Source organism: Chiloscyllium punctatum, chromosome 8 (genome assembly GCF_047496795.1).
Source record: "Chiloscyllium punctatum isolate Juve2018m chromosome 8, sChiPun1.3, whole genome shotgun sequence".
Classification (NCBI taxonomy): Eukaryota; Metazoa; Chordata; class Chondrichthyes; order Orectolobiformes; family Hemiscylliidae; genus Chiloscyllium; species Chiloscyllium punctatum.
In genome coordinates, this window is record NC_092746.1 from 43549142 (window position 1) to 43574771 (window position 25630).

General features: G+C 39.4%; 1 protein-coding gene across 1 annotated transcript in view; it reads left to right on the forward strand.

Moving 5' to 3' along the window:
* The window catches only part of LOC140480497 (uncharacterized), a 264377-nt gene that overhangs the window by 57213 nt on the left and 181534 nt on the right, over positions 1 to 25630 (forward strand). Inside the window, exon 12 of the mRNA XM_072575429.1 lies at positions 21984 to 22052. Coding sequence (XP_072431530.1) covers positions 21984 to 22052 — 69 coding nt within the window. The remainder of the gene's footprint in view (positions 1 to 21983; positions 22053 to 25630) is intronic.

Here is a 25630-nt window from a genome sequence, read left to right on the forward strand (position 1 = left end):
AGTTCTTTAAAAGTTGCATCACAGGTAGACAGGGTGGTTATGAAGGTATTTAGTGAGCTTGTCTTCATTTGCTCAGACTATTGAGTATAGGAGTTGGGATGTCATGTTGAGGTTGAACAGGATATTGGTGAAGCCTCTACTTGAGTACAGTGTAACGCTCTGGTCACCCTACTATAGCCAAGATATAATTATATTGGAGATGGTTCAGGATGTTGCTGGTACTGGAAGGTTTGATTTATAAAAATAGGCTGTGACTTTTTCCACTGAAGTGTAGGAGGTTGAGGGATGGCCTTGAAGACCTTTATAAAATCATGTGGTGCATAGGTAAGGTGAATAGCCGAGATTTTTTCTTTCCCAGGATGATGGAGTTCAAAAGTAGTGGGCATATTATTAAGGTGAGAGTGGAAGGATTTAAAAGAGGCATGAGGGCAACTTTTTCAGAGGGTGGAGTGAACTGCCAGAGGAAGGGATAGATGCAGGTACAGTTACAATTTTTAAAAAACATTTGGATGGGTACATGAATAGGAAAGTTTAGAGAGATATAGGTCAAATGCAGGCAAGTAGTACTAGTTTTGTTTGGGAAACTTGTCTGGCATGAATGAATTAGACCAAAGCCTCTGTTTCTGTGCTCTACGACTCTATGATTCTATGATTTTAGATCCTTTCCCTTGTGCATGCATTTCTCCCAAATGTACATGCGTTTTGAAAAGGAAGCTATTTAGCTAGGCTTTCTTGAACTCAAAAAGAATGCCAGACATACACATTATAAATAAGTTTTTAGCTTTTGCCCCATCTCTATTCTTCTACATTTGCCACAGAAGAGAAATGATCTATATTTGGCATATATGTTCCCTTTATTTTCATAACATTGATCTAATTACATGTAATCTTCTAAATTCCAGGAACAAAGTCCTAGTTTGTGTATTCACTCCTGAAGATTTAACCTTGAGAGCCCAAATATTATTGTAGTGAACCTTTGCTGATTTTCCTTCCTCTAAAATGGCAAAATGAGTTTATGGTAACACATATTGATTAGATTAGATTACTTTACAGTGTGGAAACAGGCCCTTCGGCCCAACAAGTCCACACCGCACCCGCCGAAGCGCAACCCTACATCTACCCCTTACCTAACACTACGGGCAATTTAGCATGGCCAATTCGCCTAACCTGCACATCTTTGGAGTGTGGGAGGAAACCCACGCAGACACGGGGAGAACGTGCAAACTCCACACAGAGAGTCGCCTAAGGCGGGAATTGAACCCGGATCTCTGGCGCTGTGAAGCAGCAGTGCTAACCACTGTGCCACCGTGCCGCCCATTGGAAGTGAAGAGAGGGAACAGGTAATTCTCTTAGCCTGATCATTCTTCTGCAGGATTGCAGTATGCTAAAATATAGAGTCAATTTTCATTTTCACCATATTGAAAGTAATCTGGCACAATAGATCACTTCCCAACTTGTCCAACTTTCATTCTACTGGAATCATTGTATGACGGTCAGATTTCCAGTATTGTTGGATTCCTGCTGAATGACTTGTTTACTTTAAGTTTGCAATTATTTTAAAAGGATCAGTTCCTCATCTCTTGAATAATAAGAAATGGCCCATGTTTCTTGGTGATACTTAACGTGGAGGCAGTGCCAATAGGAATAAAATGAAGACCAAAGCCTGTGTGGCTTGCAGATGCAAACAAAAGGTGTGATCATGAAAGGGAGTAACAAGCAGGAGAGATGGAAGGTGCGGGGTGGGGGTGGGGGTGGGGGTGGGTAGGGGGGGGAGGATACTCACATATACACATACAAGGGAAAGAGGGACAGATGAAATAGAAAAGGTAGGAGTACCTGGAAAAGCTCTCAGACTGAAAATCCTTTCTCCTGATTCCTTTTGCAGCTGGTTTGCAGCATTGAGTGCACTGCAGCTTTCTTTCCTTGCTGGCTGTGCAGGGGAGCTTACTGGCTGTTCCCAAACTTCCACAGCATACTCAACACGCTCTAGTACACAGCAGCCTAACAATGCACACTGGTATTGAAGTTTTTTTGGAGATCTCTGTTTGTTCCTGGAAAAGGAAATCAGAAAAATGTTGGTGAGGAGGTTGTCTGTCAATGGATGGTGTGTGGACTGTTTGAGGTGTAGGGTGGTGGAGTGAGAGTCAGGTACTCATCGCCTCAAGCTACTCTCTGTCTGTTTCATGTTTCTTTAATACCTTTTAGAATTATATTCCAAGGTCCCACAAAATATCTTAGTCAGTTCGCCTCTGAATTTACACGTGGAGTCATTTTGCTCCTGTAGCAGTCCCGTTTCTTTTTAAGAAAGACATTTGAAATTCAGGACGACAAATGCCTGTAATATTTCAGAGTTCCAACCTGTGAACATAACACGAGAGAATCTATCCATTGTCAACTGACATTCAATGGAATTATTGCCACATCACCCATGATCAACATCCTAGGAGTTACTGTTGACCAGAAACTCTATTGGACTCATTGCATTAATACTGACTACAACAGCAGTTAAGATACTACAAATCTTGCAGCAAGGAACTCACTTCCTGACTCCCCAAAAGCCTGTCCACCATCTACAAGGCACAAATCAAGAGTGTGATGGAATACTCCCCATTTGCCTGAAGGCAGCTTCAATAACACCCAATCCCTCTGCAGGCTGGGCTGACTGTTCAGTAGGCCATCTTTAATTTTCTTCACTCGAACCTGATTGCAACTAATACATTTTATGTACAGAATTACATTGAAGTGGAATCAGAATCTATTGGCTTATGCTGCACGTTAAACACCAGTTATTCTTTAACACCAGCTACTATGGATTGTAATTTTGATTAAGTTGCAGCAATCTGCACAATTATTGAAGAACTAAATTGTTGAAGTGCCAAGAGTTGCATTTGCTGTATCAAGCTATTCAGTCTTATTGTCATTGAATAATTGCACTGTCCATTTGAACTGGAAAGTCCATTGAAATATTTGTTAAAGATAACAGGACCACTTATGCAGAAAAGCCTTGGTGTAAATGATGTTCTTTGAAACTAATTTCATTTGACACCTCAAGGGACTGTTCTGTTCAGAACAAGGCAATCTTGACACTTGAGCTTCAGATATTTTGCTGAAATATCTCTTACTTATTTTTCCTTTGGCTCAGAGATCACTGTTTTGAACTCTGAAAGGGAATAAATTCTTTAGGAGTTCAACATTTAACTTCAGCGTCATTTAAAGGTCATTGCGAAGCTAAAGTTTGCTTCAGTGCCTGCACAACAAACTCAATATCATGCCGTTGCTAGGTCACCAGTCCAATTATTTTTGTCTGTGATAGTGCCAAGAAAATGGAAAATAGTGATTGCCATTGATTCCAAGAAAGGAACAGGGGGTGACAAATGTCTTCTAACCGTTTTTGAGTGCATTGAGGAATCTGTATAAAAGTTTCAGGAATAGTTCCAGAATATTACATAATTCTCCACTCTTTTTCTTCACTGTTGAAGAGTCGCCATGTCATAGATGCACCAATACAACGTTGTGAGTCCCGAGGACATTCTGGGCTATTCAGTGTTTGGCTGAAATCTTCTGTCTAAAAATACATTTTTGTAAAGATTGTTGTATAGATATGCAGTTGAGAAGAGCTGACAAAGTATGTGCCAAAATAAAAACTGATTCATCCAAAGTAAATATTCAGTTGAAGGACTTGAACCAATGTCAATTCTTTCAATACCGTTAATAGCCCTAAAATCCTTTATAGTTCATAGGATTCATGGTCTTTACTTAGCTTTTGGGATCACATAAACTCAATTCAACTTGATTTTCTATGAAAACTGAAATACAGTGGCATTATTTATGACCAAAGAACAGTTATGATAGTGATGCAACAGTATATAAACTTAATGATTTAAACTACTGTCAATACGTGCTGTTTCATCCGTTGTTTTATAAGGAAGAAGCAGGTAGGTAGCAAGATGTATAACAAAATTTTCACAGCCAAGGAGCACAGATTCAAGTGAGGTGGGGGTGGTTAATGAATCCCTGAAAAATGCTAATTAAATATTGGGCGGATTCTCCCAGGCCTTGAGTGGCTTGAGAAATGTGGTGAATATGAAGAGAATGAAAATAATTTGATTCTCAATGTCAAGATGAATTAGTCTAATTTTTTCCCCTTAAAGTTTCAATGGCATGTTCTGAATCTCATTTATAAACAACCTGTTTGGATGCATTTATTCCATGAATTATAAACATAAGAACAAGGAACACATGTAGCCACTTGGTCCTTTGAGCTTGCTCCAATGTTCAATAAATTCAATGGCTATTTGACCCTAACCTCAACTCTACATTTTTGCATATTCCCAATAATCTATCTACCTCTACCTTAAAATATTTAAAGATTCTGCACCCACTCCTTTTGAGGAAGGGAATTCCAATGGTTCATAATCCTGAGGAAAAAAATCTTTCCTCATCTGTTTTAATAGGGCAATTACTTATATTTTAACTTTGACCCCTAATTCTTATTATTAGCTAAAGTAATCTAATTTAAAATAATTTGTGTCTCCTTTGTACTCTCAATAATTTTTATCGTAATGGCAATGGAGACGGGCAGTAAAGTTGTGCCCAAGATGCACAGCCTCCCAGTTTGTTCAGTGGTGCTGGAAGAGCACAGCAGTTCAGGCAGCATCCAAGTAGCTACTTGGATGCTGCCTGAACTGCTGTGCTCTTCCAGCACCACTAATCCAGAATCTGGTTTCCAGCATCTGCGGTCATTGTTTTTACCTCCCAGTTTGTTCAGTCTGCTTGTACCTGCAGCATTGGCAACTAAAGACTTTCAACGAATGAGCAATTGCTCCTATTGTGCGACGGCATATGTCTCCTCTGCTCACTATTGATACTTTAAATTTTAAACAAAAACATGTGGAAACCAGTAAAACAGCACCCACTTCTGGATTCACCACATAACCCTGCACCCTCTTCCTTTTCAGATAATCTGACCCTTTTTTGAATGTTTCAATTGATGTTCACATACTGGAAACAAATATGTACATTTGAACTAAGTTTTCAGGCTTTCAAGGAAACAGCTATGGTTGCCAGCATACAGGGGGTGAGGAATTATTTCCCTAGGTTTGGGAGTCCAGGATTAAGGGCTGTAGATTAAAAATTAAAGGCAGACCTCACACAAGTGAAAGCTAGAAACACTGCTATGTGTAAATGATGATAGAAGGTTAGAACTCCCTTCCACAAACAGTATTGGTATAGATAACTTGTAAATTTTAAATTTAAGTTTGATAAAATTTTGTTATATAAAGGTGTTAGTGGATATAATGTATAGGTGGGAATGTGGTGATGGGTTGCACAAAAACAGTGATCTCATAGAATGATGGAAGAACCTCAAAGGCCCTTACTGGTTTAATGAAGGGTGCAGGCACATACATACCAAGGACAGCACCAGGCATACCTTTGGAATGAGGTGCCAACCTAGTGAAACTACAAAACAAGACTACTTGTGTACCAAACAATATAAGCAGCAAGGGATAGAGCTCAGTATCACACAACCAACAAATCAGTTCTGCTATATCCAGTTGTGAATCATAGAAGACAATTAAATAATTCACTGAGAGAGCCTGATATCAGTTTTTAGCCAATTCAATTCACTCCATATGATATCAAGAAACAATGGTGGGGGGTGGGGGTGGGGGGGGGGGGGGTGGGGTGGGGGGGGGGTGGGGAGGGGGCGGGAGGTGGTACTGCATAAGGCTATGGGGTCTGACAATATTCCAACAACTGAACTCAAGACATGGACTCCAGAGTTTGCTGCTTCCAGTATAGTTACAACACTGGCATCTATGACAATGTGAAAATTGCCCAGGTATTTCTGATACAAAAAAGGCAGAACAAATCCAACCCAGCCAATTAGCGCCCTCTTAGTCTACGTGCAATCGTCAGCAAAGTGATGGAAGATATCATCAACAGTGCTATTAAGCAGCACCTGCTCAGCAATAACCAGCTCAGGAATGTCCATTTTGGTTTCTGCCAGAGCCATTCAGCTCCTGCCCTCATTATAGTTTTGGTTCAAACAAGGACAAAGAGGTGAGGTGAGAGTAACTGCTCTTGAAAGCAAGGCCACATTTGACTAAGTGTGACATCAAGGAGCCCTCGTAAAATTAGAATCAATGGAAATCGAAGAACACTCTCTCTGCTGCTTGGAGTCATACCAGGCACATTGGAAGATGTTCGTGGGTGTTAGATGTCAGTCATCTCAGCTCCAGGACACCTCTACAGAAGTTCCTCAGGGTAGTGTCCTAAGCTTAACTGCCTTCAGCTGCTTCAACAAAGACCTTCCTCCCCAGCATAAACTTAGGGGTAGAGATGTTCGCTGATGATTGCACCTTACACAACTCACCTGATACAGAAGCAGTCCATGTTCAAATGCAACAAGATCTGTACAATGTCTAAGCTTGGGGTGGAATGTTGCAGTAACATGCAAACCACACAAATGCCAGGCAATGACCACCACTAACAAGGGACGACTTAATCACCACACCTTTTACACTCAAAGGTGTTACCATATAAATCCTCCACCATCAACATCCTGAGGGTTACTATTGGCCAGGATCTGAACTGGACTCGCCATATAAATATGGTAGCAAAAGAGCAGGTCAAAGGCTAGGAATACTGTAATGAGTCACCTCCTGACTGCCCAAAGACTATCTATCATTGATAAAGCACAAGTCAGGAGTGTGATAGGATGTTCCTCACTTGCCTGAATGGGTGCAGCTCCAACAACACTCAAGAAGCTTGACTCCGCCCAAGACAAAGCAGCCTGCTTGACTCACACCAAATGCATACTCTCGACAGCTGACACTCAGTGGCAGCACTATGTACCATCTACCAGGTGGGCTGCAGAAATTTGACAAAGATCCTTAGGCAGCACCTTCCAATCTCATGACCAGTTCTATCTAGAAGGACAAGGGTAGCAGATACACAGAAACACCACTACCTGTAAGTTCCCTTCAAGCCATTCACTAACCTGACTTCTCCTTTATACTATTATGGGTCTACCTACAGCAAATAGACTGCAGCAATTCAAGAAGTCATTTTGACACCACCTTTTCAAGGAAACTGGGGATGGACAATAAATACTGGCTAGCTAGTACACACATGTCCCCATGAGTGAATTTGAAGAAATGGCCTACCCTTTTCCCATGTTTCTATGTTTCTAAGTGTGTGAGGCTGAGGTGACGGGCATGAGTCCTAAATTCTTATGATTGCTAGGTGCAGGATGGATGTGTTGTTATTTGAGTAGTGGGTAATGCTAGTGTTGGGGTTTGTTGCATGTAACATTTAGCTGCAGTTAATTACCTTGAACACTTGTATGAGGTCATTAAACATTCTACAGCCCTTCATTCAGGTCCTTGGATCTAAATTCCCAATATCGACATCCATATCTGCTTGTTCCCAGCTCCATCTCATGATGGGTCTGGAGGGACATCTATCTTCAGGACATCTTTCCCCTTTCTCAACACTTCCACCAAATCTTCAGTGTAGCTTCCAACAGTCTTGGTGTATGTACCCTTCTTCTGTAAGCTGTTGTCGAACAGCAGACTATTATCAATGCATTCAGCACCTCCAGTTCAGGAGCATGGTGCTGCATAATATTTAAAAGGACTTTACTCTGGATTTGAGAGGGAATAGTCACTTGTTTCACTGTGATTCAGTTACCTGCTCTGTTGTTTATCTGATGATATCCTTGCCTTCAGCAACCTAATAACTTTATGAAATCTTTCTTATGAGTGCAAGGGGAAGCTTGAGGTTTTGGAAATCCCAGTCTTAGCCACAAGACCATGTTGCAGCTGGTTCTCAACAATTGCACTCTAATTTGGGACAACAGCATTTCCATGTTAACCTCTGAAAAATTAAGTGTTTTCCTTTTCCTTTATGTTGCAGTAACCATTTCACTTACTTTTCCAGAAATTCATACTTAACTTTTTAAATATCAGATTGAGCCATCGTCCTCCCTCTGAATTTCCAGCACCACTGGAATGACTGGACTACTGCTAATGAAACTCACATCTTAACCCTCGGTTACCATGGAGATTCTGACAAGATTGGCCACTTAATGCTCAGCTCACTACATCATCTTTATGCCACTGGGATTAGGACTTTCAAAACAGATTATTTTTTAATCTATTCTCTTTTTCCTCTTTTGAAATTATTGAAGAGTGAAACATTTCACAAGTCTCCTGTCTCTGATCTAACTGCTCCTTCTTCAAGGGCGAACGTGTTATTTGATCAAGGTGGACTTTGTAACTAATTAACTGACCTCCCTTACCCAATGTTAGGACTTGCTGATTTCCTAGGGAGCTGAATGCCATTGAAGTCCTGGTTGTGTTCAGGGGACATCTTTGGAGCTACTTAGTTGAGGTCAGCTGCAATTCTTGGGTCAAACCTAAGAGATACATATCTGTATCACTCAGCAAGTTTTGCAGTTACTAAATACAGAAAGGATCACGCTAAAGGATTCCCAGTTCCCTGATTTCCTATCTGATTCCTCAGAATTGCCTGAAGATTGTTGACTTTTATTTCTAATCATTTATTTCAATCAAAATACTTAGAGAGATAGGCAGGCTGGATGCAGGTAAGATGTTTCCCTGTTTGGGTAGTGTAGAACCAGACACACAATTTAAAAATAAGGGAGGTGCCATTTACGACCGTAGCAAGGAGAAATGTTTTCATTCAGATAGTTGTGAATCTTTGGAATTACCCACTGCAAAAGCTCAGTCTTTGAGTATTCAGTCTTAATGGAGGTTGATAGATTTCTATTTACTAATGTAGTTACAGAGATAGCTTGGGTAAAAGTCATTGAGGAATTTGTTCAGGCTTAGTGGACCAAATGGCCTGTTCCTTTGATCGTTTAGTCCTGTCACTAAGTCTAGCTATATTTCCTGCACCTAGTCTAAACATGCATTCAATTCCATTGAAATTGGAAGAGGATCTTTTCAGATTCTGTGTAAAGACTTTCAGTTTGCAGAAACTGTTCATTGTGATCTCATTTGAGGACTATCGGATGGTTACTATTAACCAAAATCTTGTTAGAACTCATTGTGATAGTCAGAGAGCACAAAACCAATTATTTTCTTTGTGATTTCACCTTACTGATCTTAAGTTGCCCAGAAAAAGACACTTTCAAATAAATTGCTTCCTTTTAATCTTTTTGATCCATTCTATAACATGATTCCTGACAGACAACAACAGTGAATGAGTTCTCAAAGTCTCATTGAAAGGATGATTTGATGTTGTTTGAGTGATTTTTTTGCGCTGTTGTTTCTTTGTGACTTGGAACTGGTTAAAAACATTTCATCATGTTTTAGCCAATTACAAACCTTAGACTGCTTACATTTATTTCGACAATTATTTATTTCCTGGTTCATTGGGGAACACCAGAGCTGGAAAATGCTACAAGTTTAGCAAACAGAAAATGTTCAAAATGATCAACAGGTCAATACAATTGACAATCATAGATTCTCTTGCCTGATTTTCACAGATGGCACTTTGAACAATAAATTATTGAGTATGCAATAGATCTGCAATCTGTGTCGCTCTTCTCTTCCTGCATAAATTTTGCAGGGAGCCAGAAATAAATTCAATCTGTTTCTTGTCATGCAATGTATTTATGGCTTACTGTCCTAAAATGTTAAATCAGTAGTTGACAAATTGCTTTGTTTCAGATCCAGAACTAAATGATTTCTGTGCATGGAAAGGGTTCCAATACAAATGCAGAGGAAGAATCAGAGATTTATAGCAAAGAAAGAACTTGCATTTATACAGCATAATGTGCATATAACATCACACAGCACATTATAGCCTCTTGAAATACTCTTGAATTATAATTACTGTTATATAGAAGACAGAGTAGCAAGATCCAGCAAACAGCCATGTTATGATGAGGAGATAGTCTGTTTTAGAGATTTTGGTTGAGGGATAAATTTTGACGAGTACACTAGGAGGAATTCTCCTTCTTGTCTTTGCAATTGTAGCATAGATCTTTGACCACATGAGGAGCCAGGTGGTTTAATGTGTTGTCCAAAAAAATGCAGATCTGTAAGTAAAACTTCTTCGCCTATTGCAGCTCCATTGATGCTGATAGTCACAGTTATGACTTCTCTTGGTTCAATTTTTTCATTGCTATCCATACTTGATCTTGTCCCACATCCTGTCCTCATCACCTATCCATTCCATGACTTGCTAAAGGACATTAGCTCCCTGACCCCAAATCCAATGAATATAAAATCCTGGAATTTATTTCTACTTTATATCCTCAGCTGGTCATGTTTCTGAACCCGTTCAGTCTTATATATCCTCTTACACTATGTATTCTCAGACCTGAATTTTTATGTCAAGATTAGAGTGATGCTGGAAAAGCAGAACAGGTCAGGCAGCATCTGAGGAGCAGGAAAATCAACGTTTCGGGCAAAAGCTCTTCATCAGGAATCATCTTTCCTGATGAGGGGTTTTTGCCCGAAATGTCGATTTTCCTGCTCCTTGGATGCTGCCTGACCTGCTGTGCTTTTCCAGCGCCACTCTAATCTCCAGCATCTTGCAGTACCCACTTTTGCCCAGCTGAATTTTTATGTGTCTTGCTATTCACTTACCTAGTCATTTTTGACTAAAGCTTCTGTCACGTTAGCTTCACTGTATGAACTTCTTCTCTTCCACTCCACTTCTTTTATAGCTTTAAGAATTTTCTTCTTAACCTCACTTCTTGATCAATCCTTTAGTCATTTCTCCAAATTTTGTCTTTCCATTATTTTAGTCATCTCTTCAAACTATACAATCAGTTTTAGTAGGCATGATCTATCTTTACAAATCCAGGTGGCTGTCTCTGATTTGCTGAAATGTTTGAATGTGTTTAGCCGTTCTGCTCTTCCTTACAGAATCTGGCAATTCTCTGCAGTAGTTATTCAGTCAAACTATATAATTTTCTGGCTTTAACCTTTATTAAATAGAAGGGTGGCACATGCAGTATTCTCATGTAAAGGATCAGTTTTTAAATCAAAGGAATTTTGGAAAATTATAGCTTTGTTCTCATCTACTTCCTTTAAAACTTTGAGTTGGAAACCATCACATCCTGAGAATTGGCATGGTTTAATTTCCACATTTTTTCATGGGGTGTATATGCCGCTGACAAGGCCAGTATTTGTTGTCCATTCCTGCTTGCCCTTGGGATGATTGATTTGGCCATTTCAAAGGGCAGTTAAGAGTCATCTGTGGATCTGAAGTCACATTTTGGTAAAGATGGCAGATTTCCTTCTCTTATGGACATTAGTGAACCAGTTGGGTTTTTACGTTAATCAATATCATTACTGAGACTGGATTTCATTTCAGATTTATTGATTGAATTCAAATTTTCACCAGCTGCCCTTATGGCATTTGCAGCATTCACTCAGATCATTAGTTATGTCTCTGAATTGGATATTACTATTATGCCAACATGTCCCCTGCTGCTGGTATTTTTTTCAATGCTGCTGTTATACTTATTGACTTTGCTGAATTCTGTCTCCGGATTCAATATTAATTGTCCTTAGACATCTGGAATGTTGGCTTCTTCATGTTCTAAAAATATTGACACAAAGCAATCATGCAGTATATCAATATTTATTAATAATTTCACTATTGTCAGTTGTCAAAGACCTGAGATTACTCCTGAACATCATCTTCAAATATATGTATAACGTTTTCATGTTGTTTTTGATTTCCCTTCTACGTTTCTTTTCATTCTGTGTTTTAGAAAACCTTACAATCTATTTTATCTCTGTTTGTTCTTTGTATTTTCCTAATTTTCTTTTAATTATATGCAATCTCTTCCCTCTTAAATTATCCATGGCAATTTCTTTATTGGCAATTAGAAACTCTTTCCCCTTTGGAAATAACTTAGATGTGTTTCAAATGACATTATTTTTGAACACCTCCCACTAATCCGATAGTACTTAACTCATTAAAGTTGATCATACTACAACCGCTCTTAGATAAACGTCCACACATCATTAGGCTGTCAACTAAGTCTATTTTTACTTACTGTAATGTTACTAGTTGACTTGCTGATTCCTCAGACATCAGCAGAAAGCTGCCCTGGATAAATGGAAAAAGTATTCATGAGCATTCTGACTTGTAGCAGAATGCATATCCTAATCCAAATGAAAGTTAAATTCTCCCTGTTTAGTCTACAAAAACTGACAACAAGTAATGAAACTCTGGGATGGCTCCTCAAAAAATATGGAGATTTGAAATATTCAGACGGATTTTTGTTAAGTAATACTATCAAGGATTATGGTGTAGAGATGCATAAATGAAGCTAAAGTACAGCACCACCTTAATCTAATCACATGGCTTAATAGATTTGGTCTTTGAATGACCTTTGTTTCTGTGGGTGGAATCTTCCCAGTTCCTGAATATCCTTAGCATTGGCAGGTCAGATGGTAAGATCAGCAGAAGTGAGATTCTTGATGTTGAAATAAGAAAATCTGAAACTCAAGTTTTGCACAGTGAGATGAGAAGCTTACTAGAGGTCTATTCGCATCATTAACATGTTATTAGCATTCCATTATAACCAATCTTAACTCATTGATGTGTGTTTTTCTAATCTCCCATGTGCCAGATAGAAACTAGATAGTGACAATTCCCAACATGAACGTTAAAGCAGATGCATGACAATTCCAGCTCACCACTTGCCCTTCCATTCATGCAGTAGCCATTTTCGATTCCCATTGCACATTTTATGGTTTGTGTGAGTCAAAAGGATGGGATTACAAAGCCAAGTGGTATGTTATTTCTCAAGACTAGTATTGCTCAGTGTGATAACTTGGAATCCGATGGCACAGCTTCCATGGGTTCTGTTGATGGCACCTTCAAATGGCAATGGATAGATTGGTACCCAAGGTTTTATTATCTGCTTTGCTACCTGGGAACAATGTGGGAAGAGAGAGACCCAAGTGAAAAGGGTTTAAAAAGCAAATAAGTGATCTTCTTAATTTAATTATCATAAGCAACATGTTGGAAATGCTAATGCTTCAAAAGATGAAACCATTATTCTTTATGTAATCAAGAGATGGTAATGCACTGTAAAATAAGTACATACACATGTACTTATTTGTCTGCCAGCACATCTGGACATTTATAAGGAATTTGTCATTTTGCATCATTTAGGGAAATCTTTGTAATTTGTGGAATTCTATCTTGCCATTCACAGCTTGCATCTGGACTCCTTTATTTCAATTCTTCAGTAATCCTGTCCTGCTACTAATCTCCCTCATTGTAATTGTATGAGATGTCAAAGTTCCATGTCCCAGGGAGATAATAACACACTGCTTTGCATATAATGCTCTTCTCATAAATAGAAATGTGCACAATACAGCATGAGTAGCAGGATACAATGATCCAGAAGATAAAGCATTTGAGTGTTTTTAAGATGCTTTTGAAAACCAGAAGCAAATGACTGGGCAAGTGTTAAAAGAGGAAAATTTGGAAAGGGGAAAGGGATATTGTGACTAATCCCGAGTCAGAAGACTGTTATGCGTGCACAGTGATGAAGAGGTGGAAGAGAAAACTCTGTTAAATTAATGTAAGGCCCTGGAAGAATTTAAAGATGCATCAAGCATTGAACATCAATTTGTTTGAGCGCAGAAAGACAATAATTGTGAACACAACTAATGGTGAAAAAAAGAGTTATGGTTTGTTAGCAATGGAGATCTGGGAAATCATCAAAAGAAACATTATAAAAGTCAGACCTGTGGTGATAGTTGGAGATTAGTGATTCAGTTGCAGAAAGCTGGAGGAGAGATGGGATGGTAATGATTGGATTGAATTAGTTTTATTGTCACATGAAGGTGGAAACAAATCTTGGTCATATTAACAGAAGCAAGGAAGTTGGCTTGATAATGGAAAGGTAGTGAGGAATGAAACTGCCTTTCCAATTAAGCAGTTGACCAATGAGTAGTACCTTTCAGTTTAATCTTGAAAATGAATTTTTGGAGCAGAATCTACATAGAGGGCAGCAGAGAAATTGAGGTTGAGGAATCGCAGCAACTTTTAGAAGAGTTTGGCACTTTTTAGAGGAGAAAGCGACCAAAATGGTGTGTATGATTATATCAATGAGATCTGCATCCTTTGACAGTGGCTCTGATCTACAGACATACATTCAAATACCTCCAACTATTGGAAACAAAGTCTGTGGAGGAATTGATTTTACAAAATATATTATTTTATCAGATCCTGCTAGTTGCCCTCTTAAATACCTTAACAACCATCGCTCTATAAAAAAAATAGGGCAACACCGTGGCTCAGTGGAGGGCAGCATGGTGGCTTAATGATTAGCACTGCTGCCTCACAGCGCCAGGGACCCAGATTCAATCCCAGCTTTGGGTGATTGTCTGTGTGGAGTTTGCACATTCTCCCTGTGTCTGCATTTGTTTCCTCCAGGTGCTCCGGTTTCCTCCCACAATCTAAAGGTGTGCAGGTTAGGTGATTTGGCCGTGCTAAATTGCTCATAGTGTTCAAGGGTGTGTAGGTTAGGTGCATTAGTTAGGGGTAAATGTAGAGTAATATGATAGGGGAATGGGTCTGGGGGAATGACTCTTCAGGGGTTCGGTGTGGACTGTTGGGCTGAAGGGCCTGTTTCCACACTGTAGGGATTCTATGAAAATTAATGAACCTGAAAGATTGAACCACTGAATAACCAAATGAAGAATTCCTACATAAACTTAAGTAGAACATTTCATTCTATAATTTTAACACTTTATTTCCTTCTTTCATATATGTTTATCTTGTTTTCCCTTAAATCCATCTATATAGGACTCTAGGAACTCAGAAAAAAAGAGCATTCAGCCATTAGAGTCTGATCTGCCATTGAACTAGACCATGCTGGTGTTCTACCTCAGTACCAGTTTCTTTCACGGTCTGCATATTCTTGATGTCGAGAATCTGTCTATCACTCACTCTCTTGAATATACTCAATGATTGACCTTCTGCAACTTCTGGAGAATTCTAAATATGCAACCCACTTTGAATGAAGCAACTTCTTTTCATCTCAGTGCTCATTAGCCTACCTTTTAGTTTGAGACTCTGTTTCTTGATTCTAGTCTCTAAGTGTCCTGACCAAGGAAGTGTTCTCCCTATATATTGATTCCCATAAGAATTTTATACACTTCAATGTGATCCATCTCTCATTCTTCTAAAGTCCAGAGCATATATGTCCAATCTCCTCAATCATGCCACATAAGACAATTGTGCCATTCTAGAAACTAGTCTGATGAAACATTTTTGTACACTCTAATTTCTTGTGCAAGGAAACAAAAGCTGTATAAATCACAGCTGTATAAACCAGCTGAACAATCTCATCAAGGCACTAAACAATTATAGAAAGAGGTTGTTTTTTCCTGAACCCAAAACTCCTGCAATGAAGGTCAAAAAATTGCTGTGTCTGCATATTAGCTTTTCATAACTGATGAATAAAGAAACCCTTTGGGCATCAATGCTTCCTAATCATCCATCATTTATGGAATACCTTATATTTATGTTTTTCTTACCAAAGTGGATAGCTTCATATTTTACACATCATATTTTCTCATGCTCTGGTTCTCTCACCTAACCCTCCAAGTCCCCTTGAAGTCTCTTTGCGCCATCCTCACAGTTCACTAGATTTGTGTCATCAACAAATTTGGAAATACTACACTTGGCTCATACACTGAAATCATTACTATATTGTGAAGAACTGGGACACAAGCACTGCTCCTTGGCGCACCCGAATAGTCACCGCCTGACAATTTGAGATTCACCTATTTGTTCTTACTCTCTATTTTCTGATCCTTTAAGCAATTCTCTTTCAATGCTAATATCTTGCCCTCATCACATGTTGTTTTGTTTTGTGTTGAATTTTGTTTGCTAATCTCTCTAATCTCAGATCTGGCTTCTGAACATTAAAAAACACTATATTCATTGATTGCACCTTATTCAGCTGGTTAAACCTACAAAAACACTCTAAGTAGTTTGTCAGACACGGTTTCCATTTCATAAAGTCATGTTGACTCAATCCAATCTTACCATTTTTCTCTAAGGTTTAGCTATTCAATCTTTGAATAGATTCTATCATTTTCTCTACTACTGATATCAGGCTAACAGATTTGTAGTTCCACATTTCCTTTCTCCCTCTTTTATAAAACTGTGGGATTACACTTGCCACCTTCCAATCTGAAGGAGTTGTTTCAGAGTCTACAGAATTTTCTGAAATGACAAGCAATGCATCCATCATCTCCAAAGCCACCTTTTTCAATACTATGGAATATAGTTAATCAAATCCAAATGATTGATCGAGGTGCAGTCCTTTGAATGTCTTCAAGAGACTATGAATTATTTACGTTCTTCATTCACATTAGTCCCTTGGTTCACTAATATACTTAGAATTTGTTTTTGTATCTTCCTCTTCATATGTGAATTTGGAAATTATTAACACCGGTTGAGTAACACAGGTTGAGCTCTGATCCTTGTGGGACTCCACTTTCTACCATTATTGCCCTTTACTCCTACTTTCAATTTGCTAGCTATCCACCCTGCTACTTGTTTCCTGACTCCATACATAATGACCTTATTTTTCATTTTATTCTGTGGTGCTCTATCAAAGGCCTTGTGGAAATGTAGTTATCTTATTTTTATGATCTCTTGTCCGACATATTATTGCTATATCAAAGAATTCAATGATATTGATAAATCAGCACTTTCCCTTTTGAAATCTGTATTGAATGCTCATTGTTATGTTATTGTTCCGAAATGTTTCACTATTTTTCTGACTTACAGATATTCATTAATTTTCCCTTCACATAGATTTTAAATGAATTTATCGAATTTTCTGAGACAGGTTCTATCTCCCTTCTTAAATATAATGCATAAAACTGAATAAAAATTGAGAATTAACTATGCACATGTATTTTAGCAGGAAGAATAGATGATTTGAAAGTTATTTAAATGGAGAAAGACTGCAGAAAGCTAGAGAACAGAGGCATTCGAAAATCTTCATGCATGAATGACAAAAAGAGAGCATACAAGATCAGATGTTAATAGGAAAGGAAATGGAACATTGGCCTTTATTTCAAAGGGAGTGGAATATAAAAGTTGGGCAATTTTGCTAAAACTATACAAGGCATCAGGAATTAGTTTTTAGGAATAAGGTTTTCATTATCATGTGTACTTAAGCATAGGAATATAGGAGTAGAATGAAAACTGTTCAAAGTTGCCATTCTCTAGTGTCATCTTGGTTACACACTTGATTACAAAGCTGGAATATAAGAAACAGCAGAAATAAAGGAAACCACGCGAAAAGGAATGAGAACCATCCAAAAGCAAAAAGAAAGGAAGAAATGTCAGGAAAGCAGACAGAAGCAAACGAGCTCAGGTGCTCAAACAGCACTGCTAGTCCATCATCATCCTGCAGGTCAAACCATAGCTGAAATATTGTGAACAGTTTAGAGCCCTTTATTGAAGGAAAAATATATTGGCATTGGAGGTAGTCCACAGATGGTTCAGTAGGCTGATACAATTTATGCAGGGACTGTCGAGTGAGGACAGATTAAGTAGACTGAGTATGTACTCATTAAGATGTAGAAGAAAGACCAGTGACCTTATTCAAACATACATTGTGCTTAGAGAACTTGACAGGATAGGTGCAGAAAGGTTGTTTACCCTTGTGAGGAACTCTAGGGCGAGAGGATATAATCTCAGAATATTGGAGCACCGATTTATGACAGAGATGAGGAGGAAGTCTTTTGTCTTGGAGGATAGTGAATTGATGGGATTCTTTGCCACAGAAGGCTGACAAGGATGTGTTGTTAAATATATTGAAGACTGGAATAGACAGATCTTTAATCAAAGGTATGGGAAAAGACAAGAAAGGGGAACTGAGGACTGTTAAATCAGCCGTGATCTCATAGAATGGTGGAGCAGACTTGATGGGCCGAACAGCCTACTGCTCTTCCTACATCTTATTTTGGACTTAAAGCTGTTCTGTACCACAACATGGTTTTGGATGTCGATATCTTTTGAGCAACTTCTACACCTACGTTAACATTAATTAACTATCTGATAATCCACCATAATTCTTGACAGGTGGTCTTAGGATGACAGATCTTTTTCTGTGTTCTGGTGTTTGTGGGATTGATTTCTTTTGCTTACAGTGTCTTTTCTTTAGCATTTAGCCTGTACTGTACAATCACTTCACTGATCAGGCTCATAAACCTCAGTGATAAGGTGATGAAGTACTGTAATAGGTTACAGAAATAATTTTGTTGTGATCAAAATGTTTGATGACACATGGACCAAAAATGTGTTGGTCACTTAGGGCAGCAGCAGAAAAATTCTTCCCATTTCATTGTTGATATAATCTAACAGGTGACACATCCTAGAATTCAAACTATTGGAAGTGGGATTTGGGGTGACGATGCTGGGACCAAATGACGATGCCCCCACTAGCCAATTATGATGTTCCTGGAGTTGCCAATTGGTTGCTTCCAAACTTGCTACTGTCAACAGCTAGTAGCTCTGAAAGTTTGACTGTCCAACAGTGAAAGGTGGGCATCCCCAAGGCAGTTGAGAGATCGAAAGAGTCAGTTTGAAAGATTTATTTTTAGCAGGATCTAGCAGGTAGATTCTTTGCATTGGAAGGAAAATCCTTCAGATTGCTTGCTGGGGTTGAAGATGATGGCTTTTCTTACTGGTTGCCTGGACTGGCTCTGGTGATCTAGACACCATCTCACTAAGTCTTGGATCTCCATGTGCAATGTAGCAATCCACTGTTAGAAAAATGTTAATGACTAAATGGTCCTAACTTGTGTCTTTAAATATGCAGTTTGGCTGACCGCCATATTAGAGCAACAGCTTGCTTCTCCACAGCAAGATGTCCCTGGTGGCAGAAACATGTTGACGAGCCATTTCAATGTGACTCCCTACTCTCATGGCCTAACCTCCTCTCCCACTGGAAAATTTAACCATACTTTTTTAGTTAGCATCTGTACTGCTGAATGTCTTTCCTCACAAACAACCATTGGCTTAGTGAGCTTTTCTTGACTGACCTGTTTACAGTTGGAGTAATGAATGGAACTAACAGCTGGGTTTGGGATCTGTGGAAAACTTTTCTACCAAATGATCTTAGACTGGAATAAAGGTTGCTTTGTCAGAACTTAGTAATTTGATACATAAATGTAACATTTCATGGCATTTTAGAAAATAATCAGATTATTATGCTGTATTTTCCTGTGATAGATACAATTGTACTGGTGTTATTTCATAATTATTTTGCAAATGTGGATCTTGCTTTGGCAGCCAGTGCTGATTCTACAGAATGTTTATTTAGTAAAAGGCTGTGGTAATCTGTTCAACGTATTTGGAGATTTAAACTTTTCTGATGGGCAATTAGGCAGAAATCAGAATATGTGGCATTTACTTATTTAAGAACAGTTCACACAGTGTTGCAGTCCAATTGCTATAGTCAAACAGGGCAGCCACCCTGCTACGTGATAAACACCCCACAATTAGCAATGAATGAAGAAGAATAACCTTTGGCTACATTTCTCTCTAGACACTCACATGATCTAAAAATTTTTGTTGTATTAAACAAGTGCCCCAGCTTTATATGGTTTTTTTTGCTGCCAGAAGTAAATATAACAGAAAATGTCTTGGAATTTCATTAGGATACGGAGTCAGGGTAAGTCCCAGATGATTGGAAAATTGCTGTTGTAACCTCCTTGTTCAAGAAAGGATCAAAACAAAAGATGGAAAATTATTCGCCCATTAGCCTAACCTTGGTTGTTGGTAAAATTCTAGAATCCATCGTTAAGGATGAGAGTTCTAAATTCTTGGAAGTGCAGGGTCAGATTAGAAGAAGTCAGCATGGATTTAGTAAAGGGACGTCGTGCCTGACAAACCTGTTAGAGTCTTTGAAGAGTTAGCAAGTAGGTTAGACCAGGGAAACCCAGTGGATGTTATCTATCTCAACTTCCAAAAGGCCTTTGATAAGGTGCCTCATGGGAGGCTGCTGAGTAAGGTGAGGACCCATGGTGTTCGAGGTGAACTATTGGCATGGATTGAGGATTAGCTATCTGCCAGAGTTTGGATTTTTTGGAATGACAAGCGGTGTCCCGCAGGGTTCAATGTTGGGGCCGCAGCTGTTCACTTTATATATTAATGATCTGGATGAAGGGACTGGGGGCATTCTGGCAAAGTTTGCTTATGATACCAAGTTAGGTAGACAGGCAGGTAGCACTGAGGAGATGGGAAGGCTGCAGAAAGATTTAGACAGTTTAGGAGAATGGTCCAGGAAATGGCTGATAAAATTCAACATGAGCAAATGTGAGGTCTTGCACTTTGGAAAAAAGAATACAGACATGGACTATTTTCTAAGTGGTGAGAAAATTCATAAAGCCAAAGTACAAAGGGATCTGGGAGTGCTAGACAAGGGTTCTCTAAAGATTAACTTGCAGGTTGAGTCCGTGATTTAGAAAGCAAATGTAATGTTGTCATTTATCTCAAGATGGTTCGAATATAAAAGCAGTGATGTACTTCTGAGACTTTATAAAGCTCTAGTTAGGACCCATTTAGAATACTGTATCCAATTTTGGACACACCTGTGTCCAGAGGAGATTCACATGGATGATCCCTGGAATGGTAGGCCTAACATACGATGAACGGCTGAGGATCCTGGATTGTATTCATTAGAGTTTAGAACGTTGATGGGAGATCTAATAGAAACGTACAAGATAATGCATGACTTAGAAAGGGTAGATGCTGGGAAGTTGTTTCTGTTAATTGGGGAATCTCGGACCCATGGGCACAGCCTTAGAATTACAGTGGGTCAATTTAGAATGGAATGAGGAGATAATTCTTCAGCCAGAGAATGGTGGGCCTGTGGAATTCATTGCCACGGAGCGCAGTGGAAGCCAGGACATTAAATATCTTCAAGGCCGAGATTGATAAATTCTTGATCTTATAAGGAATTAAGGGCCAAGGGAAGAGTGTGGGTAAGTGGAGTTGAAATGCCCATCAGCCATGATTAAATGGCAAAGTGGACTAGGTGAGCCAAATGGCCTTACTTGCACTTCTATGTCTTATGGTCTTATGGTATTATGGGATATATTCCCAGTGGTAATGTTAGATGCATGCCTTTGTGTACAACTGCATCTACTCTGCTGGAGTCTGTGGATTAGTGAGGTGTATATGGTTCATGCAGCTGATACTTCACTGTTGTCCCTGTGGCTCAGTTTGTTGCAAATGATAGCTCCCAACTTCCACTCAGAGGGCGTTTGTCCAGTTCTTCTTTTGGAATCTCAGGCTTTATGTCAGGAAGATGATCTGACTTCTGAAATATGGTGGCATTTATTTTGCTACTTCCGTGGCCTGGACCCCTTTGGTTTCCCCACTTTTCACCATTTGGATAACAGTTCTTCCCTACATGATACAAGGTAGTACCACTTGGAAATGGCTGCAACCCAGTTCATGAGGCTTTGATTGTCACAGGGAATTGAAAGCATTCCTCTGGTCTCAGCAGAATTACGACAGAAGACTGACAGAATCCTGAGTAACTTTGCTTCTTATCTCTAACCTGTTCCTGATTTTAACAATCATGACATTATTGCTCCCCCTTCCTCCCATTCTTCGTTTGTTTAAATCATCTCAAATGTTTCCAATTAATTTCAACTGTGCTGACATTCAGGATGAAACATCAAGCTTTGGTTTTGTAACAGTAGGGAGGATATTAGCCAATGATTTGAGCTGATTGCTTGTTTCCAGTTGATTACTAGAAAATCCTGCCCACTCCATTCTCAACACACAGGCTCTATACAGTACATACCCATCATCAATTTTCCCAGTACACAGGGATTCCTATTCATTGGGTTTTTGCTGTAAGATAAAATCATGATTAATTATATTTTTTATAGCCTCTTTTCAATGAATTGTATGTTTTCCTTATGCAGGGTGATCGCGGCCTCACTGGTTTACGTGGACCAATAGGAGACTCTGGGATAGGATACCCTGGCCCAAAGGTAATCAGCAGCAGCTTGTTTCTAATTGTCAATAAAATGTATGTGGCTTATAATCTGCTGTTGTTCAGATTCCCTAAGAAAATCAGCATTTCAATTCCCACTGGGAATCTGTGTGAAAGTTGCAGCAATTATAGACAGCAACTTGTGCTGTATGAGGGAAGTGTGGAACTCATAGGCTATCCTGCTACACCAAGGAAACATCCCATCTGTGGTCTACCTTTGGAGGGGCACTTTCGGGCTCCAAACAGCCAGAATTTCAATCACAGAATCACAGTTATTGGGTACAGAATGAGGTCCTTTGATTCATTGTGTGTGTTAGCTCCGTGAGAACAATCCGTGACTCAATGCCTTCTCCTGCCTTTTATTCTTAATACTGAATATTTGTTTTCTATTTAAATAACCATCTGATACCCTCTTGAATGCCTCAGTTGAACCTGCCTGAACCATGTTTTGAGGCAGTGGGAAAAGGTTCATTCTCGCATCACGTTACCTTGTTTGTAAGTTACCTGATCAATTTGTGCCCATTCATTGTCGATCCTTTTATGTTAGGGAACAGTTTCTCTCCAATTACACTGTCCAGCTGTCAAAATAGAAGTTTCTCATTGGATGAGCTATTCTCATACAACTCTTCTGCACTTGTGCCCTAATATGTTCAATCTGCAGTTTTCATTCTCACTTTATTCCTTGGATGCCTCTCATCTGCCCCCAGTGCCTTACAAATTTATGTGCTGACAACTATCTAATGCCTTCTCCTAATCAGTTTTAAACCCTTCAAGTGATTGAGTCTCCTCCTGTATTGTCATGGCTTGAGCAGCATCTCCTTCCTTAGTTAAGACAGATGTAAAGTAGTAATTTAATACTTCAGCAAAGCACCTCCTCCCATGTGTAAATTTCCAGTTTGGTCCCTAATTGGCCCTACTCCTCCTTTTAACACCCATTTACACTTTATGTAACTACCAAAGACTTTGGGATTCCATTTTACTTTAACTGCTAGTCTTTTCTCATTTTCCCACTTTGCAGTCCTTGTTTCCTTATGCACTCCTGAACCTTTTGTGTTCAGCTTGATTGTCAACTGTATTTTCTACCTGACACTCATCATTAGCACGAGGCAAAAGTGGGTACTCCAGATACTGGAGATTAGAGTCAAGGTTAGAGTGGTGCTGGAAAAGCACAGCAGGTCAGGCAACATTTGAGGAGCAGGAAAAGATAACAAATCTGCAAGGAAATTAGAGGGTGGTGCAAATATCATTGAGTAGTTATAATGGGGGACTTTAATTATTCAACCCTAGACTGGGATAGTGGTAGAACACGTTAAGTGGAACAAGGGGCAAGTGTTAATAGATTGTGTTCAAGAGTATATGTCCAACCTACGAAGAAACGATGCATTGTTAGACCTGGTTCTTGCTAATGAGGAGGGTCAAGTAGATCAGATGACAGTGGGGACAGTGGGGATCCTGATGAAGTGCTTTTGCCCAAAATATCGATTTTCTTGGTCCTTGGATGCTACCTGACCTGCTGTGTTTTTCCAGCACTATTCTAATCTTGATTCATCGTTAGCACACTGTATCTTCCTTATATTAATATCTATCTCATTTTTCATCCAGAATGTTCTGGGTTTGTTTGCCACCACCTTTCCCGTTTGAGGGAATGTACCTCAATTCTGCCTGGTAGCTCATTGTTCTGTCACATTTTTTCCCACCAGCTTTTGCCTCCAGGCTGTCCAGCCCAGCTCCATTCTTGCCCCATTAAAGTAATCTCTCCCACAGTTAATGATTTATTTTGGATTGTCCTTTTATCTATTTTCGCCTTCATCCCAAACATTATGATCAATAATCACTGTTCCCTAAATTATCCCCACTGTCATTTGATCTACCTGGCTCTCCTGATTAGCAAGAACCAGATCCAACAAAGCATCGTTTCTTATTAGATTGGACATATACTCTTGAACGCAATCTATTAACATTTGCCCCTTGTTCCACTTTACGTGTTCTACCACTATTGCAGTCTAGGTTTGAATAATTAAAGTTCCCTATTATAACTACTTAATGATATTTAGACCACCCTGTAATTTCCTTGCAGATTTGTTACCTTACATTCTTCCTGCTAGTTGGTGATTTATTGACTATGCTGAGCAATGTAATTGCATCCGTTATCCATAGTTCTAGTCAAGTCAATTTTATCCTTGAAACCTCTGAGATATCCACTTTCTGCAGCTCAATAATGCTTTCTTTAACCAAAGTAATGACTCTTTATTCTTTCTATCTTTTCCTGAGCATATTGTAGCCAGGAGTATTCACACCCAGTCCTGTTTTTCCTTGAGGTAGGTCTCTATTATGGTCACATCGTATTGCCGCATGGCAATTTGACTATACTCCATGCATTCACATATATGCACTATAGCCCTCCTCACTTAAGACAATAATAAATAGGAACAGGAGTACGCTATTCAGTTCCTCGAGCCTGCTGCACCATATAGATTCCATTTCGTTCTTCTTTTCTAAAACTCCACTTATTATTCCCTATTCTGGTGCTATCTGTTTCTCCCAATGTTTTGTGCACCCCAGTATTAGTCTCTAATATACTTTCCCAGTCTCCCTGGTAAGTTAGTTTAACACTACAAGTTGCAACAGTATGAGTGTAATGCTCTTCAAGGAACTCAGTCATAGAAGCATAGAAACATAGAAGATAGGAGCAGGAGGAGGCCATTTGGCCCTTTGAGCTTGCTCCACCATTCAGCACAATCGTGGCTAATCATCCAACTTAATAGCCTAATCCTCCTTCCTCCCCATACCTCAGATCCCATTCATCCAACTGCTATATCGAGCCAACTCTTGAATACGTTCAACGTTTTGGCATCAACTACTTCCTGTGGTAAGGAACTCCACAAGCTCACTCCTGTTTGGGTCAAGAAATGTCTCCTCATCTCTGTCCTAAATGATCCACCCGAAATCCTCAGACTGTGTCCCCTGGTTCTGGACACACCCACCATCGGGAACATCCTCCTTGCATCTACCCTGTCTAGTCCTTTTAGAATTTCATACATCCTTATGAGATTCCCCCCTCCCATTCATCTGAATTCAGTGAAAACAACCCTGACTTAGTTTGTCAGTCCCGCCATCCCCGGAATCAGCCTGGTAAACATTTGCAGCATTCCCTTGAGAGAAAGAGCATCCTTCCTCAAAAAAGGATACCAAAACTGCACAGTATACTAGGTGTGGCCTCACCAAGGCCCTGTATAACTGCAACACACATCCTTGCTCCTTTACTCAAAATCTCTCACAATGAAAGCCAACATACCATTCCTGATGAAGGGCTTATGCCCAAAACATTGATTCTCCCTGCTCTTCGGCTGCTGCCTGACCTGCTGTGCTTTTCCAGCATCACAATCTCAATTCTGATCTCCAGCATCTGCAGTCCTCACTCTCTCCTAGTTGATTTTAATCTTGCTGCAAAGCCTCCTCCAAAATGCCTACATTGAATACATTCTCCTCCTCGCTCCAACAAGGATCACAGTGAGTTTCTTTCTCACTGCATCCCTCCCCCCTCCAGGTCAGCTCCTCTGCCCTGAAGCTCTTCAG